This window comes from Manis pentadactyla, chromosome 2 (genome assembly GCF_030020395.1).
Source record: "Manis pentadactyla isolate mManPen7 chromosome 2, mManPen7.hap1, whole genome shotgun sequence".
Taxonomy (NCBI): Eukaryota; Metazoa; Chordata; class Mammalia; order Pholidota; family Manidae; genus Manis; species Manis pentadactyla.
The window spans coordinates 136,103,482-136,119,444 of NC_080020.1; the positions used below are offsets into that span (position 1 = coordinate 136,103,482).

General features: G+C 47.3%; 1 protein-coding gene across 3 annotated transcripts in view; it reads right to left on the minus strand.

Moving 5' to 3' along the window:
* ADCY2 (adenylate cyclase 2) overlaps window positions 1–15,963 on the minus strand; it is a 415,414-nt gene that overhangs the window by 18,683 nt on the left and 380,768 nt on the right. For 2 of the 3 annotated variants that reach the window (XM_036896715.2, XM_036896714.2), the window contains exons 19-22: window positions 13,033–13,117; window positions 8,471–8,629; window positions 2,594–2,740; window positions 758–865 (exon numbers count right to left, since the gene is read on the minus strand). In XM_036896715.2, coding sequence (XP_036752610.2) covers window positions 758–865; window positions 2,594–2,740; window positions 8,471–8,629; window positions 13,033–13,117 — 499 coding nt within the window. Of the gene's footprint in view, window positions 1–757; window positions 866–2,593; window positions 2,741–8,470; window positions 8,630–13,032; window positions 13,118–15,963 lie in introns of those variants that run through there. The other variant, XR_005027034.2, reaches the window with a different exon arrangement.

A 15,963-nucleotide genomic window follows, 5' to 3' on the forward strand; every position in this document is an offset into this window, starting at 1 on the left:
CATGTTCCTGGAGAAGGGAGCTCTGTGTTAGCACATTGTTGTTCCTCTGTCTGTTTTTCACACCATCTGGAGGGAAGGGTGTGGGGGAGAGAGAACTCAGCAGAGGGGATCAGCCCTTCCTCTCTTGCAGGAATCCCCCTGCTACGGCAAGCTGTGTTCTGCTAAGCTCTGGGCCTCTGTGCTGTACCCACCACCTCTACCCCATAGCAAACCTGTTCTGGTGCCAGTCAGGGAGCTCACTGTCTTAAGGGGGAAGGGGGTCTTGTGTATTGATCTGCAAGTTACACAAGTGCATTTATACACACACACACACTGAAACACAACACAACATAACCAAAACCCCCTTAAAAATGCTAGTTGGTTGAAGAGAATTTGGACCAAACCACCTTTTCAACCAAATTTCTATTTGGTCAACTTGGATTTTGACCTCATTGTTTTTAATCAAAATACCAGGAGCCATCTTATATAATGAGTCACATTTAAATAAGCACATCTAATCTTCTAATTATTTGTGTATTTATCTGGTATCAAGCAACTACCAGTGTGGCTGTTTTTATCTACCCCTCCCCATCAGAGAAAGGTGTCCTTTAGACACCTCCAGAAGTCTCTTCTTTTCTCATAAGACCTTAATCACTGAGGCTTCGGTTGTGCACAGAGCCCAGTTTATGGGTCGCTGTATGGCTGTTCTGGCTCCAGGGATGGTGTGTGGGTGGAGTTGCGGCTCACATGTGCTGCTGTACAGTCGACGCGTCTGTACCTGGGTGTGCTCCTGGCTGGGCACGGCACTCAGCCCAGTTGCTGCCATGTAAGTGCTGCCAATTGTCTTGATCTTTTCAACCCCACTGAATTTCGGCTTGGACAGCAGCTGTGAAGCAATGACACTTATTTAGTTACTCATATGGGTGCTGATCCAGGGCCAAGCATTTTCTAGAGACATTCTCAGATTCTAGTTCACAGTGAAGAGTCTTTGAACCACTGCTCATGTAGCTGCCGACCTTGGGCGTTGCTATGAAAGAGCACTTGATGAATTTCACAAAGAGCATGTCCTTGGAAGAAAATGCAGGATAATGATTTACTTCCAATTAACATGATTACCTTTCAAAATTTGCTAGTAAAGGAACCAGGATAAATTATGATAATTTTGGCAAGTGCTAATGGCCTCGAATAAGTTCCTGAGTCTGTGCTTGAAACGCCTAAGTGCAGATGTATGATTCAGTGAGTGACGTCTTCCCTGCACAGTGACGGTGATTTGTGACCAATTACAGTGCTGAGGATTGGCCTTTATGTCCTCTGAGTACCTGACTTGGAGGGAATAAAGGTCTAGATTGGCTCTTCCCACCAGCCCTGACCTAATGTTTTTGTCCCAGCTTCTGGCCCCAGTTACCAGCATCCTCTGAGCTCCTCCCCGTCCACTGCATTAGATCTTGGGTGGGATGGAGAAAGGGGATAAGAGCAGAAGCTACAGGGGAGAGGAAGAATGTGTGGAAGGAGCAACTGAAGGAAACTCTGTATCTGCTCAAGACCATGGCACTGGCAAAACCTGCAAACATCTTCTGTATGCTTGCTCCACACCCCTGCTTTCAGAGGAGTCTTTCAACATTACACGTCGGAGAATCTAAGACAGGTGAGCGATCCCTGTACCATATATTCATGAGCCAATCCCACCTGGAAGAGCTCTGCCACTTGCCCAGCGGTATCAGGGAACATCTAATTCGCTGGGGGGCAACTGGAGCAAATATGCCACTGTTCCTCACTGTGAAGCTGGCACGACAGAAGACATCTCTGGATGTCATTACCTTACTGTGACTCAACCTTGGGTGACAATGGCAGTAACAGAGAAATGCACAGGTGCCACAGCCATCTAATCTAGAAGGTTGGCCTGAAACCACCATATTATATAATTTCATCACTGTATTTCGAAGTTCCATGAATCACGACACACCTGTGCTCAGAGATGTCAATCTCCCTACATTTGGTAAGAATGGTGTAGAGCAATATCCTTAAAACCAAAGGTGTGTGTGTTCTTACCTGAAAACAAAACACATTATTCTCTCTGTAGGCAGAATAGTGAATATTGAAATATGGCACTTATTTCAAATTCTAAAACATGTACTTTGTGCCTTCTAAAATATATCATCCCACATACCGATTACTTTTTCAGTAATAAAGTATGTCCCCCATGCACACTTCAAGCTGATATGTGACCTTGGAGTACGCAGAGACAGGCCAATAATCTACTATGACAAATATATCCTTTTCTCTTTTACATAGAAAAGAGTGGGCAAGTATTTTCCTTGGGGCTTGGGTCTCTCTAGAAAATTGATGAATACACTAGATAGACATTTTATTGAAGAGATTTTGGTAGTTCCTGGCAATCATACCATCAGACAAATGCTCATTATTTGTCTCTCCAAAATTAGTCAGGGACCTAAATAGAGGAAAAGGCTTTAATACAAGCCATCAGAAATTTTGCTAAAGGACCAGTTTTAAGATAGGCCACAATATTGGACTCTTCACACACTCTGGCCACAGGAATGCCGAAGTGGGGGACAGGGGCCACCCTGCCCGCCAAGGGTAACTCCCCAGTACCTACATCGTCAAAGTCAGCGATGATCTCATTCAGGAGCCGAAGGCATTCCAAGCCCTCCTTGTTCACGTCAGATTCTGTGTAGAATTCTTTGAAATCCGGAATGGACGCAAACATGACGCAGACACAGTCGTAGGACTGGTGGTACAGCTCCTGCCCGGGAAGAACAGGATGGCTGAGCCCTAGGAAGCCTTTCAAACAAACACGCTCCCCATGCAGGTGGTTCTGTGCTAGGACTGTTAGAGAAATCACCCAGTGCTCCACTCCACATGCCCCCCGCAGCTCCAGCCGGGCCCAGTCACTGGCCATCGATCACAGGTGGAGGCTCTAAGGAGCCGAGCCAGGTGCAGGCTTAGCACCCTCAGTGCCCCTGCTGGCTTCCCCTAGCTCCTGGGCGGTGTGCCCCCAGCTAGACCTCTCTGCATCTCTGCCTCACACAATCACAGGAGTCCTCAGACTTCCAGCTTAGGAAGAAAGCATCTTAATGCACCTGATGGGAAACAAAATGATTTCCCAAACTACTGTGTTGTCCTGAGATGACTTGGTACCGTGGTGTTCTTGGGTGGCAGTCTTGATACATTATCTTTAGTGTCGCCTGAAAGGTGCAGATGCAACTCATCAAGTCACTTGACTTGCATCAGGAAGAGCCAGTGAAACCCCTCAGGATGCTTACTTGTTTTGTATTAGACACCAGCGACACTGTTTTGTTTTTAAAAAGAAAGAGGCTCATAGTACTTCATCCACAGACCTGAGGAAAATTACCATATCTTGAAAATACAATTTCAAGGTGTTTCCATAGTTTTCCCAACATATGGGAAACCTTCAAGTTCAGTGAAGGTTTCAGAAAGGACAGGTTGTTCTGTGGGCCCAGGGGTGGGTCCCATGTGTGGTGCTGGCGGCCCGAGGCCTCCCCACAACCAACTGAGCCTTGTCCCTGGGGTGGGCTCCAACAGTCTGCATCTTTTTGAAAAGCTCACGGGTTATCCTGCTGTGCAGCCTTAGAACCATGGGCTACAGGAGGAAATGGAAGGCCAGGGGAGTCGGGTGATGCCCCAAGGCTCCCAGCTGGCTTAGGGGTCAGGCCTAACCCCACGCTCTGGCCGGGCACCGGCAGGTGTGAGCGCTGCTGGGGGTTCGGGCTACAAATTACTCACCTACCCCCAGACGGACAGTTCACTTGGCACCTTTGGGGAAACACCAAGGGCAAGGTGGGTCTCTGGTCCGTGGCCTAGTTCAGGGCTTCTTTAGGGCCACTTGGGAATCAACATAACTTCACAGATGGGAAACTGCACAGATTCTCCAGCTTCGAACTGTATCCTAAACTCTTGAGAGATTCCCTCAGGTCTTTGGGTTGGGCTTGGAGCCAGAGAGGACCACAGGCTGATTGCCTGATGACCTGAGCTTGTCTTGTATGCCCAGAGGCCCTGGGTGTGGGGGGCTGGCCCAGGAGGCAGCCTTTGAGGACATTTTGGAATTCAGCGTCTGAAATGGGTGACCCTGGTCCAGCATAGAGCTGCCAAAAAGTACCCCTGAGCTTTGGGATTGGAAGTGAGCTTGTTATTTTAATACCCATTCACGTGCAACCGCTTTGCCAAATAAGCTTGAGTAAAGGCAATGTAGCCACAAAGCAGCCCCATTTCTGTTCCTACTTTGTTGAGTGAGGCTAGTTCTTCCTCATGCCTAGATGACAACCTGGGACAACAACCCTTCTCTTTCTGCCACTCATGTGTGGGACGAATCCTCCCATCAATAATAGAGCACCCAGGCCAATGAGTGGTCAAATCTGAGCCTCCTTTAATGGGCAGTGCCTCTCCTTCTCCAGCGTGGGCCACTGAGGGGGGCCTGCAGGGCAGGAAGGGGTGAGCTGGCTTCTCCCTCAGCATCATGCTTCTACTCTGACCCTCCCTAGTGCCTCGCCAGGTTTTCCAACACGTCCCAGGGTAGAGAACAGGGAAAGGACAAAGTATCTCATGAGAAGGAACACTTACCACTGACCGTGTCATGCCCCCTGGGCACCAAAACCCAGCGAACATTACCCTGGTTGTTGGAAGACTCCGTCTTTCCCCATCACTGCACACCCCGCCCGAGGTCCCTTGTGGACCATGCACTCCCCTCTTGCTGTGACTGCTCTGTGTGGGGCTCTGTGCCAACCCCTCTAGCTTCTTGGCTGGGGTTTCCTCACCCCTCCATGCAGCTTTTTAAAACAGGGTCTTAAAGCGACCCAGTGCCAACCAGCTTTCTCTTGTTGGTCCCTGAGCACCCTTAGTCTTCGCAAAGCCCGAGAGTCCCAGTACATCCTCATTTGCAGCCCCCAACGCTCTTGGCCCAGACACTTCTACAGCCACAACCCTGTGCTTTGCCACCTGCCATCTGTGTCCCCAGAGGGAGGGCTATGCAGTGACCCAAGCTGTAGGGTACAGAGCCCAACCTGAGCGGTCTGGTCCCTTCATGAGGTTAGAGGTGAAGGGAGGATTCCTTCACCAGTCCCTTTGTGGGGGGCTCACTTCTCACCACATTCTGCCCCAAATCCCTCTCCCAATCTCTACTCTCCCGGCTGATTCATATGCTCCATGCCAGTGAAGGGCTAAGAGCTGTGTCCCTGGTTTTCCAGCAGGGCATTTGTAAAGGTGTGATGTGTTTAGCACCTCCTTTGGAATATGGGGGCTACCGTCTGGTGTGTCACAGGCTGGAATTCACTTCAGCACCCTGGGCCCCCTCTACTTGCTCCTCCCGGGGGCCAAGCTCCATGCCAGCTGTTAGAGACACAGAGATGGACAATACTAGCCCTGCCCTTAAGGAGCTGAGAGTCCAGACAGAGAGACACAACAAGAAAGAGAACCTGAAAACAAAGTGCTTTGTGCTTGCTTATGCCCTGGAGTGGAGGCGTCTGCCTGGTACATCCCAGAAAATGTTCAGAACTGGCACTGGCATTCAGGAGTCTGACTCCCAGATTGGTGCCTCTCTTACTGATTCCTGTGGGAGCAAGGAGGTGTGCCCTCTTTCCCATTTCCCCCAGCTGACCTATGTGCTAACTGTTTAGCAGCCTGTGCCCCTAGCTGTCAGCTAAAGTCTAATTTAGGGGAGTCAAGTGGTTAGAAAGCATGAAGGCATCTCCCAAAACCCTATTGGCGTCCTAGCCCGACTGGTAAGGAGCACAGCTGGGGCCTATCCAGCTGTCCACAGGAGGCCCCCAGGTAGCTGGGAAGGGAGGTAATGTTTGTGTGCCCAGCAAATTCCCCGCATGTCGGCAGCGACATCTCTGTCTTGTGTGATCAAGCCTCAGTTTGCCCAGACTGAGGCTGCCTGGCCCAAATCACACGCAATCCTTTATACCAGGGGACTTGGCAAAGGTTGATTTGGTGACAAACTGTGGGCTTTTTAGTACGTGATGCAAGCTTGCTTTGATGTCCGTCCAAGGGGCCTCTCAGGCACGTTCCTGCCACAGCACAGCAGTTTCCAGAGATGCTCTGTAAGTTGTGAGCCTCCATCTGGGTGCACAGAGCCCTCATCCTGAGCCTGAATGGCCAGAGGGCCTGGGTCTGGCCAGGATAGTCAGCAACTGATGGAGAAGCTTGAAAAAGTGAAACAAATGCCCTGGGGGATGAGGAAGAGGTGCCTGCCAATCTGGGCGCACACAGGCGTGGCACAGGCCAAGGGCAGTGTTTCATGGAAATCGAAGCTTTTGGGAATTCTTTACTCCTTATCTCTGAAGGGAAATTAATTCTCTCTGCACATCCAGATGATGGTTAGGGAATCAAAACCATATGCTGGAAGGTTCTTTGTGAATGTGGGTCCTGGCCTAGGTCATGTATCATGTTTCTAAGGATTGTTTCAGAAAACTATGGAGCGGTCACCTTTAATGTGGGACTGAAAGGTGTGTTCCTGGCCATTCTGAGCTTTAAAAACAGACCTGGTCTCTGCGTTTAGGGGCAGTGAGCACTCAGTCCACCCCACAAGAAGGGGCTGGGAAGACGGGCGCTGCCGGATTCAGGGCTAAAGTGATGTCACTGGATTTTGCTCTCCACTCTCTTCAGGCCCTGAAAAGGGGTGGGGAAAGGAAGCCTTCCCTGAGAGCTACTGTCCCCCCTGTGTGGATGTGGGACTCTGCCCTGCTCTGTCAGGTGCTGCACCTGGAGGGATGCTCAGTGTCATGCAATGTGTAAATGTCACATTCACAAGATAAGTAAACATTGGGCCTAAGACAGCCCACACTGTCTACCCCTAAGTTAACTCTCCTTCCTTACACTGCCTTGCCTTATGACTTCCAAAGGGGTGACTGTGTTCAGATGCTTGCGTCACATGAGCAGGAAAGAATAGAGAGAATCCACTGATTCCCTAGGTCTGGCCCAGGGAGATGCCAGGAGGGGTGAAGGAAGGATCTGCATGGCCTGTGAGGCTGAACCTCGTGCCCTTTTCAGACCCTGAACTAGGCGCTCCCCTGGCATGGGGCCAGAGGAAGCTCCTTACAGCCTTGAATGTTCTTTCCCTCTTCCTTGCAACCTCTATCTCCCAACTAGTTTCTAGCACTTTCTTTTCAGGTTCAGAAGTCACTTCCTCACAGTGGTGGCCTTCTTGGACTCCCACATTTATAGCTAGTGTACTTGGGGACACTGGGATCCAGTTTCCTCCTGGGGGCAGGGCTGCCTCTAACCCATGCATCTCTGTGTCCAGCACAGCACCAGCCTGGCTCCTAAGCACATGCTGAATTTATAAATTGAATTGATAGCTAGATATATAGAGAGAAGCTCTTATCTTGCTAATGAAAACAGATGGTTCCTTCTTAATAGATGGAGTGATTTCATTACCTATGACTGACAGGTAGGCTGCTGAATGAGCTACTGAATGCAGGAAACACCGGTACAAATAGAAACGTGAACATCCATAGTCAGTCGGTGTGTCGGGCCCTGGACTGGCTCACTGTGCCAGCACGCTTCTGGGCAGATGAGTGATCATGTGCAGCACCTCACCTGCCACCTGGCACTTTCTTCTTAATGTCAACTTGATGTCATCCAGGCTGAGCTGAGCTCTCAGTGAGCTCATCACCTGGACGGTTCCTGATGCCTCATCCACCCCCACTCCTCAGTGCAAACTTCCTAGGATCAGGGATGGCCCTTCATTTCTGAAACTCCACAGCACTAAACACAGCCCTTTGGGTGGTCCTGTGGTTACTGAAATACATTTTTCTTAAATTAAAGAGTACCACTGCAGACACATTTGCTGATTCTTATAATTCTGGAGTAGTAAAGAAGTTTCATGACATTGCATTTCATCAGCCACGGCAGTGTTCAAACAACACCCTTGTCTTTCCAACTCCAGGTAAATATCCATTTCTTTAGATGTTCCATGAAATTCCCATCTCCATCCAGACTCACATGTTTGACCTGCTCTTGTGTGGATGGCTGCTAACTTCTATCTCAAAGTGTATTCCATATCTTTGAAATTCCAAGACCCTTAATGCCTATTCCCTTCTCAGAGAAGCTGTGAGCAATGAAACAGTGGCCTGAGGGATACCTGTACAATTTTGCCTCCCAATCTGAGCCTCTAGTGCCTGCTGGTAAGGAAAGTATCCTTGCCAGGGAGAGGGTGGGGCCACTTTTGTGGACATATTTGGACCTCCTGCACCTCACCTTGTGCATACAGCATTTTACATGACTGGGGAGAGAAACCAGGTATGATGCATCAGCTCCATGCAAAGACAGCCAGAGGTGATTCTTCTCAGTTAACGTCTACACAACCAGTAACCACCTGACAAGGGGCAAGGCCAGGCCACCAGCGGGCATCGGGACACTCAGGTGTTTGGAGCACCACAGGCTCAGAGGATGCTGCCGGGAGCCCTGACCCTCACCCAGCCCGCAGCCGCCCCGCCAGCCCGGCCCCTCTGACCTCGTTCTTCAGGCTCCTGGCCAGGAAGTGCTCGGCCACGTGAGCGGGGAGCACGTTCTCCAGCAGCACGCGGTTCAGGTTCTCCATGGTTTCTATCTCCTCCCGCTCTTTTTTGAACTTGTTCTTCCATAAGAAATCTAACCTACAGTAATATTCATTCTGTTACAAGAGGACACAGAGGTAAAGAAACAATAGGCATCTGGTCCTGCCAGAGAGTGGAGGTTTTAAAGAGAAAATTAAAAGAATGAAACAAAACCCAAAACAGAAACCCCACACAAAACTGTCACCCTCCCTATATAGCCCGCTGTTCCCCCAGTATGTCTTTCAGTCAACAGCTAACATGGGTTTGCAAGAAACAAGCTTGGGGAAAAAACCAGCCATAAGAATGGGGAAACCAGTGATATTAGAAGCTCAAAAGATAAAAAAGCCATGAGAGCTCCTGGCATAGTTATGTGAATGATGATGGCTCAGATTATTTTTTGAAAAGAGGCATAATAGACTCTAAATAACGAATAAATGAAAAATGGAAACATATCAGTAGAGAGAGTGCATTGTTTGAAGATTTGCATTTAAGAAATAACAGCATTCATTTGCGGCAGTTTGCCTTTAATATTTGGAAATCAGTTTTCCCTGACCACAAATTATAAAGTTATTTGTTGGCAAATCTGCATGTTTTCATTTGGGATTACACTGTATGGAAAGAATGACATTATATTTAGACAAAAGTTCACTTTGATGTCACTTAATTAAGATCATGCCTATTGGTAAAAACACATGTGTTCATGCTTTACAATGCATTAAAATACACTGTTTTTTAAAACCAGTTATTATTAACAATGTAGAAATAGAGAGGCCCATTTACTGCCAAAGGGTCTCTTTGGTTTGGCATCATTTTGTGCCTGCTATGATGTAAATAATTCAATGTAACGAAAAAGCCTTGAATGAATCTTCCTGTAACAGAAGGGCTTATACACAGAGTGTATTTCAGCACAGATAATAATTTACTGACAAGTAAATGCAAAGAACTAAATGCAGAGGGTTTGTGTGTGTTATTGGTTTGATCATCCTAGTGACAGTGCAAACCACATGCACACACAAATGGCATCATGCACAGATGGCAATTATGGAAAATTCACATTTTGAAACCTGAAAGAACAATGATCATTCATCTATTAGGTTTGAGTCAACCTGTATATGACAAACTCGAAAATTATTCCTCTTCCTTTGATGTGGCATCTATTTTTACCTCATCTAGGGATACAATTTTGTTGTTGTTGTTAAGGATTGCAAAAGAGTTGTTTTTAAACTTTGTTTAAATTAAATTTTTATATGCATGCCAAATTTCTACATTCTGTATTTATGTCAATGCTCTACGCTTACTAGAAAGGCCTTTCACCTGGGGAACAGATTATGTATTTGGATTTTCTGGGGATAAAATAAACCAGTGTTGTCGCTGTTTTAAACCAAAACGACAGATGCAATGGTGGTGGTGGCACTGAGAAGACACAGACACACTCAAGGTTTGACAAAAATGAAACAAGAGATGAAATAAGGTAGGGAAAGAGCTGGATTCATGTAAGCTTGAAGGGGTTCCAGAGCCCATACGAAGGGGTTGCTCGGGTTCTCCAAGTGATGAAGATTGCACCATAGGCAAGGAGTCTGTGAGCTGTAAGTCCCCTGCTAAAGTATTCAGAGCCCTGTGGGACCAGTGACATTGGCCTGAAAGTCGCATCTTCCCAAATCTTCATCTCACCTCTGCAACCAGCGCCCTCTGCAGGAGAACCCTCCTCTCCTTGAGGTCTAACTACATTACGGAAGACAAATATTCCTGTCCCAGATGAATTGTAAGGGATTTAATGGTGTCCTCCAGAAAGGTAGTCCCAAGTCCTGACCACTGGTACCTGTGACTGTGACGTCCTGTGGACACAGGGTCTCTGCTGATGTAATCAGCTTAAGGACCTCAGGGTGAGATCAGCCTGGGTCAGGGTGGGCTGTAAATCCAGTGACCGGTGTCCTTATAAGAGAAAGGATGGGGAGACGTGAGACAGAGACACAGGAGGAGGCCCTGGGAGGAGATGCAGCAGAGGGCCTCCCTGACGCTGGACGTCACTTCCGCCGACACAGCGGCCCTGCCGCATGGACCTCAGGGTGCACATGGTTGCCTGTCTCTCAGATTCCAGTCTGTAGCTCTCAGGGGCCCAGATCCCACTCCAGGACATGGACTGTGCTCTTCATTTGCTCTGGCCATGGCAGGATTGGACAGCAAGAGTCTGGAAGAAGCATGCAGACTGTAGGTGGGACACCACCGACTCTCATTGCTGTGGTCACATCCCAGCTGGTCCTGAAACAAGTTGAGGTACTAGGAGGGGGATTTTCCATCCTCTATGTGAATGGAGAAGCAGACATGGAGCTGGGTAGAGACAGTGGCAGACTCCACTTCCTTTGGATTCTGATCTCCTGCACGCAGTGACTTCAGCCCCACTCACAGGTCATGAGACTGCCATCTGCCTGGTTCTCTGCCATGAGTGAGCCCCCCTAGAATGCAGATCCTCGACGGCAGTGTGCTGTTGTTTAAACTCATGAGAAATAAAGGACATCTTCCTTTTTCAAAACAGGCCCTTGAGTTGGCTAGTATTTCCATTGCAAACCTCATTTCAGTACAGAAAGTAGTACCATAGGTCGCGTCCAGTAGTGTGTCATGTTCTCATTAAGGTTTCTTAGATACCCAGAGCATACTACTTTGCTCAGAAAGCAAACCCATCTCTATCATTTCAAAAAAGATGGCATGGAGCAGCAGAGCCATTAGGGCAAGTGCCAAGGAAAATGAGCTTCAAAATGTGTGTGCTATCATTTAAAAAACATTCAAGAAGTAGAAAACTCTGGGGCCAAGAATAGTTATGAAAAACCTTATTTCAAACATTTGAATTTTGCTTCTATTATATTTGTATTTCCAGAAGGGGATGCAGAAGCACTATATCACAGATGTCCAGGTTTTTGTTAGCCCAGAAGATTGGGACCTTAGGAAATGACATTGATTTTGGACTGAAGGTCATCTCCTGGCTCACCCTGGTAATCCTTGGTGCTAGCTATTAAAGAAGGACTGGGAAGACGATTACTGCTCTAGGTCAATAGGTGCACATATTACTTATTGTTACATTAGTGACCAAAAACAAAGATTCCTTATAAGACCAGTATCAGCATGGTTGTGTTAAATTTATGCCTGACTATAATATTGTTACTTTTGACTGTTGATCTTGTCAGTTAGCATAACTGATAAATGGCTATTGGATTCAACAACATTTAGTGCAGGGCAAAACATCCCCAGTATGAAGTGGAGAAACAGGTGACCCCAAGGAAAGGATGGCATGGTATTTCCTAAGAGTGATCATCTAGGTGCTATTCTATAAGGAATCCCAGTTCTTTCACACAGAAATTAAGGATTTCCTGAGGGAGGACATGCCTTTTCTCTATGAGTGAGAGCAGAAAGCTGGTCGATAGTAGAGAAAACCAGGTAGCAGGAGAAACAATGACACGAGGAAAAAAGAACAGGATGTGCCATATAATGCATTTGTTGCAGTGCAGGCTGTCAAAACTGCAAGCCAAAGAATTCAGAAGCCAGCTCATGCCAGGGAGAGGCAGGGGTGGGGTGGAGGGCAGAGGGGGATCTTCTAACGCTCTGTGGCAGGACAGCGGCCACTCTAGGGAGACTGGTGAGGCTGTGATTGGCTCCTACAGAGGCATGCAGCTTGCAGGGCTTTGGTAGAGGGAAGAGGACAGCATTTCTGCAGGCTGGACTGACATCATGGATGTGGACTCTACACTGACCATGTAATTATTACAGCTTCCTCCTGTTAATGAATATAATTTAATTGGCTTTGCATCTTAGTTGGTTATTTCCAAATAAATCACTTCTTGGTTTCATAGCATCTATCAAAGAACTCAAAGCAAACTTGAGGCAGATTGCCTGGAGTGCTGCAAGTCTATTTTCTGGGTGATTGTTCTTGGGTGCAGGCAGAAGAAGAATTATTGTCCCTAAAAATCCTGCCTGCACAGCCTCTATGGGAGACCAGAAGTGGGTGGGGGACCCAAGGGGAGAACAGTTCCATTTGCTTCTCAAAGTAAGATTTCTGAACGGAGGACTGTAGTTCTAGGAATGACTGCAAGTGAGAGCACAGGTATTCATACCATGTCAATGAAAAGAAAGCATGCGATTTATTATGCAATGCAAGTCAAAGCACAGCCAAGGGTCAGTTCTCCAAATTGTGGCAGCTATCAAGGGAACACTTTCGTAGGCTTACAAAACCTATGAAGTTCGTTTTGAGGATTAGCAGGAAATTAACAGATTCATATCTCTAACATTCACAAAGTTTGACTCTTGTGGAAAACATGAGACCTCTTTCCTTTTGTCTCTGTCTAGGCACACACCACTTACATGGTCCTGCTGTTGAGATGATCCTGCTGTTTCAACATTTGTTTGTATGAGAGTCACTACCTCGCATGTCAGCAAAGTAGTATTAACATGGCACTTTAGAAACATTATGTAAAAAAAACAGCCTTCTTACCTGTCTGCCTAGAACAAGCAGTGTGACGAAGAAAATAAAGAGGGACACGGAGCCCATGGTCTTCAGATCTTTCCAAATGCCAGGTCTAGTAAACAACAAACAGACAGACAGAAACCGAATGAAACAACATACACGCAGAACTTAGAACTGGTGTCTCAACCAACTTCAGAGCCTCTAGTGCATGTCTACATTCTACTCCAGCCAAACACACACCTGTTTCAACCACATCTTTGAAGCCAGCCTGCCTCAAAACAAAATGAAGTAGTCTCTATTTTGAGGGCTCCATAAAAAATGAAAACTTCCAAATTAACATAGATTTCTCACTTTATACTGTGTTTCAACAAATACAAAAGGAAGGAAAAGCAGAATAATATTTTCTTTGCACTTCTGGGATCAACATGGATAATTTGACATGTGATTTCTTTAAAGTTATTGCTCTCAGAATGAGACAGTACACTAGAAATGGACAATCACACGACGTATATATATATATATATATATATATATATATATATATATATATATATATATATATATGAAGCTGGGAACTTAATTTCTACAAACTACTTTCACCTATGAGTCAGTTTCCTATAATTTTTGGCAGTCACATTCTTATTCCCTCTCTCATATGATTTGTGTCATACAGGCGTGACACAGAGGGAAACCCTCAGCCCACTGCCCCATCTCCCAGAGGGGCAGGTAGACATCAGTAATTTATCCCTGCCTGAGTTCCTACTGTGTGGCTGTGGCCCTCTGTCCTCACCACAATATGCCAGGCAGTGACCACCCTTCCATCGAGTTGGCATGCGTGGTGTTCCATTTTATGTGTCAACCTGACAGGGCTCCGGCGTGTCCAAATACCTAATGAAATGTTACTTTGGGCGTCCCTGTGAGTACATTTTTGTGATGAGATCACTGATTTGAATGGGGAGACTGAATAAAGCAGCTTGCCCTTCATAATGTGAATCAGCCTCATTCAGCCAGTCAACAGCTTGAATGCAAGAGTGAAAAAGAATTCTCTCCTGACTGGTTGCCACTGAACTGAAATGAAACACAGGCTCTTCCTGGCTCCATAGTGGCTTCTGGCCTTCAGACTCAAATCCAGATAGAGGCTCCACACATTATAGATGTGCCAAAATCATGGGCGCCAACTCCTTATTTTAAATCTCCTGATTGACAGATGTTTACATACATATATATATATTGTATACATATAAATCTATATTATATGTATATAATGTATACACAAATATCTTGTTGGTTCTGTACGAAAGGAGAAATCTACTGCCACCCCCAGGGAAGTCCTGCAGAAGTTGACAAATGATGATTCCCCACATATCACTGTAAATAAGTTTTGGAAAAGAAAAGTTGGTTATGTACGGACACATGTCATACACACAGAATAGGTTGTGCTAAATCCAATATAAATATCAGGCAATCACTTCCTGCTTGTGAGCTGAACTTGCTTGGAGGTTTTCCCATTTCTCTATAGAGGGTTCAAGGGCTGATGGGATCTGAGGAGAAATCCATAGAGCCCTAAAAGTTCAGGTGGGCTTTGAATAAGGTGACCCCGATAGGAATTGGGGCTCCCCCTGCTTTAGTGATCTGTGGGACCTGGGACAGACCCCTCCAGGCCTCACTTTCCTCATCGGCCAAGGGGGGGCACCGAGAGCCATCTCACAGGTTCTTTCAGTCACTATGTCAACCATTCATACACCTGGCTCAGAGCGTGACACATAGCATGTGCTTCACGAATGGCTCTCATGATGTTCGGCTGGCCGCAAAGTGATAAGGGAGGGGGCAGGGGCTAGGAAGGTAGAGACAAAAGATAGGGAAATGCAGGTCGGCAGATCATTATGAACAGCATGAGAGATGGAAGGGCCGAGCAGAAGTGGGCTCCTGCAGAGACGAAGAGACAGATGGCCAGCCTCGGTGGGTTACAGGCCTAGGACCTCAGAGAGACCTCCAGAAAGGCTATGCTTGCTTTAGGAGCTCCTTCCTCCCTTCCAAAGCAGCTGAGGCTGGAAGAATTCATGCTCATGGGCCCTAAGGACATCCCTGTTTTCTCTCTGAGAAGGGAGCTGAGAAGAGCCATTTTCCTGTTTGGCTCCTCCTAATGTTAAGAACTGAACGGGTTCCTTTTTGAGTCTGAGTAGTTGTGTCTAAAAGCAGAGTTGCAGCGATGTTAGGAGTAGATGTTCATAAACAGTGCTGTCTTCAGTGAGTTTTAAACTACTTTTCTCTATATTGACTGTACTGACGCCACGCTGACCGTTAGTTGAAGTGGCAAAACACAGCCAGTGCTCTGAGGCGGTGTGTCTGTCTTCAGGTTTCACGTGGCTTCCTGCACACGCTATTCCAAGCCCCAAGCTAATCGGATGACCGTCACCTCCAGATCAGAGCTTCATCATGGTGACCGGCCAGAGGTCAGGTCCCCTTGCCTCCCCAGGTAAGGGACCAGATGTTCCAAACATACAGAGCCAGCTCAGGTCCCTTACACTGACAGTGGGAGGCAGGGCCTCTGTGCAGTCAGACATGGCTGGGTTTTCCGTTATTCACACAGGAAATCAGGGTGTTGGCAGGGCTCCCTCTGAAACTCAAAGGGAAATCCTTCCTTGCCTCACCCACCCACTGATGTCTGGCGCCCCTGGCTTGCTGTTGGGTCGCCCCCTCCTCTGCCTTCCTCATCAAGTGACCTTCTCCCTGTGTGTCTCCATCTTCTCATCGGGACCCCAGCCCTGCTGGATCGGAGCCCACCCTGCTTTCAGTTATTCACACAGGAAGTCCTTCTCTGGGCCTCCACATCAATGCATTGGAATGCTGGTTTAGGAGGCAGAAATGTTCTGCCCCCTCTTCCTCCCTGCTCTTTAGTCTCAGTGAGGAGCAGTGGTGCAGGGGCTGACGTGAGGGCAGACAAGTCACTGCTGGCTG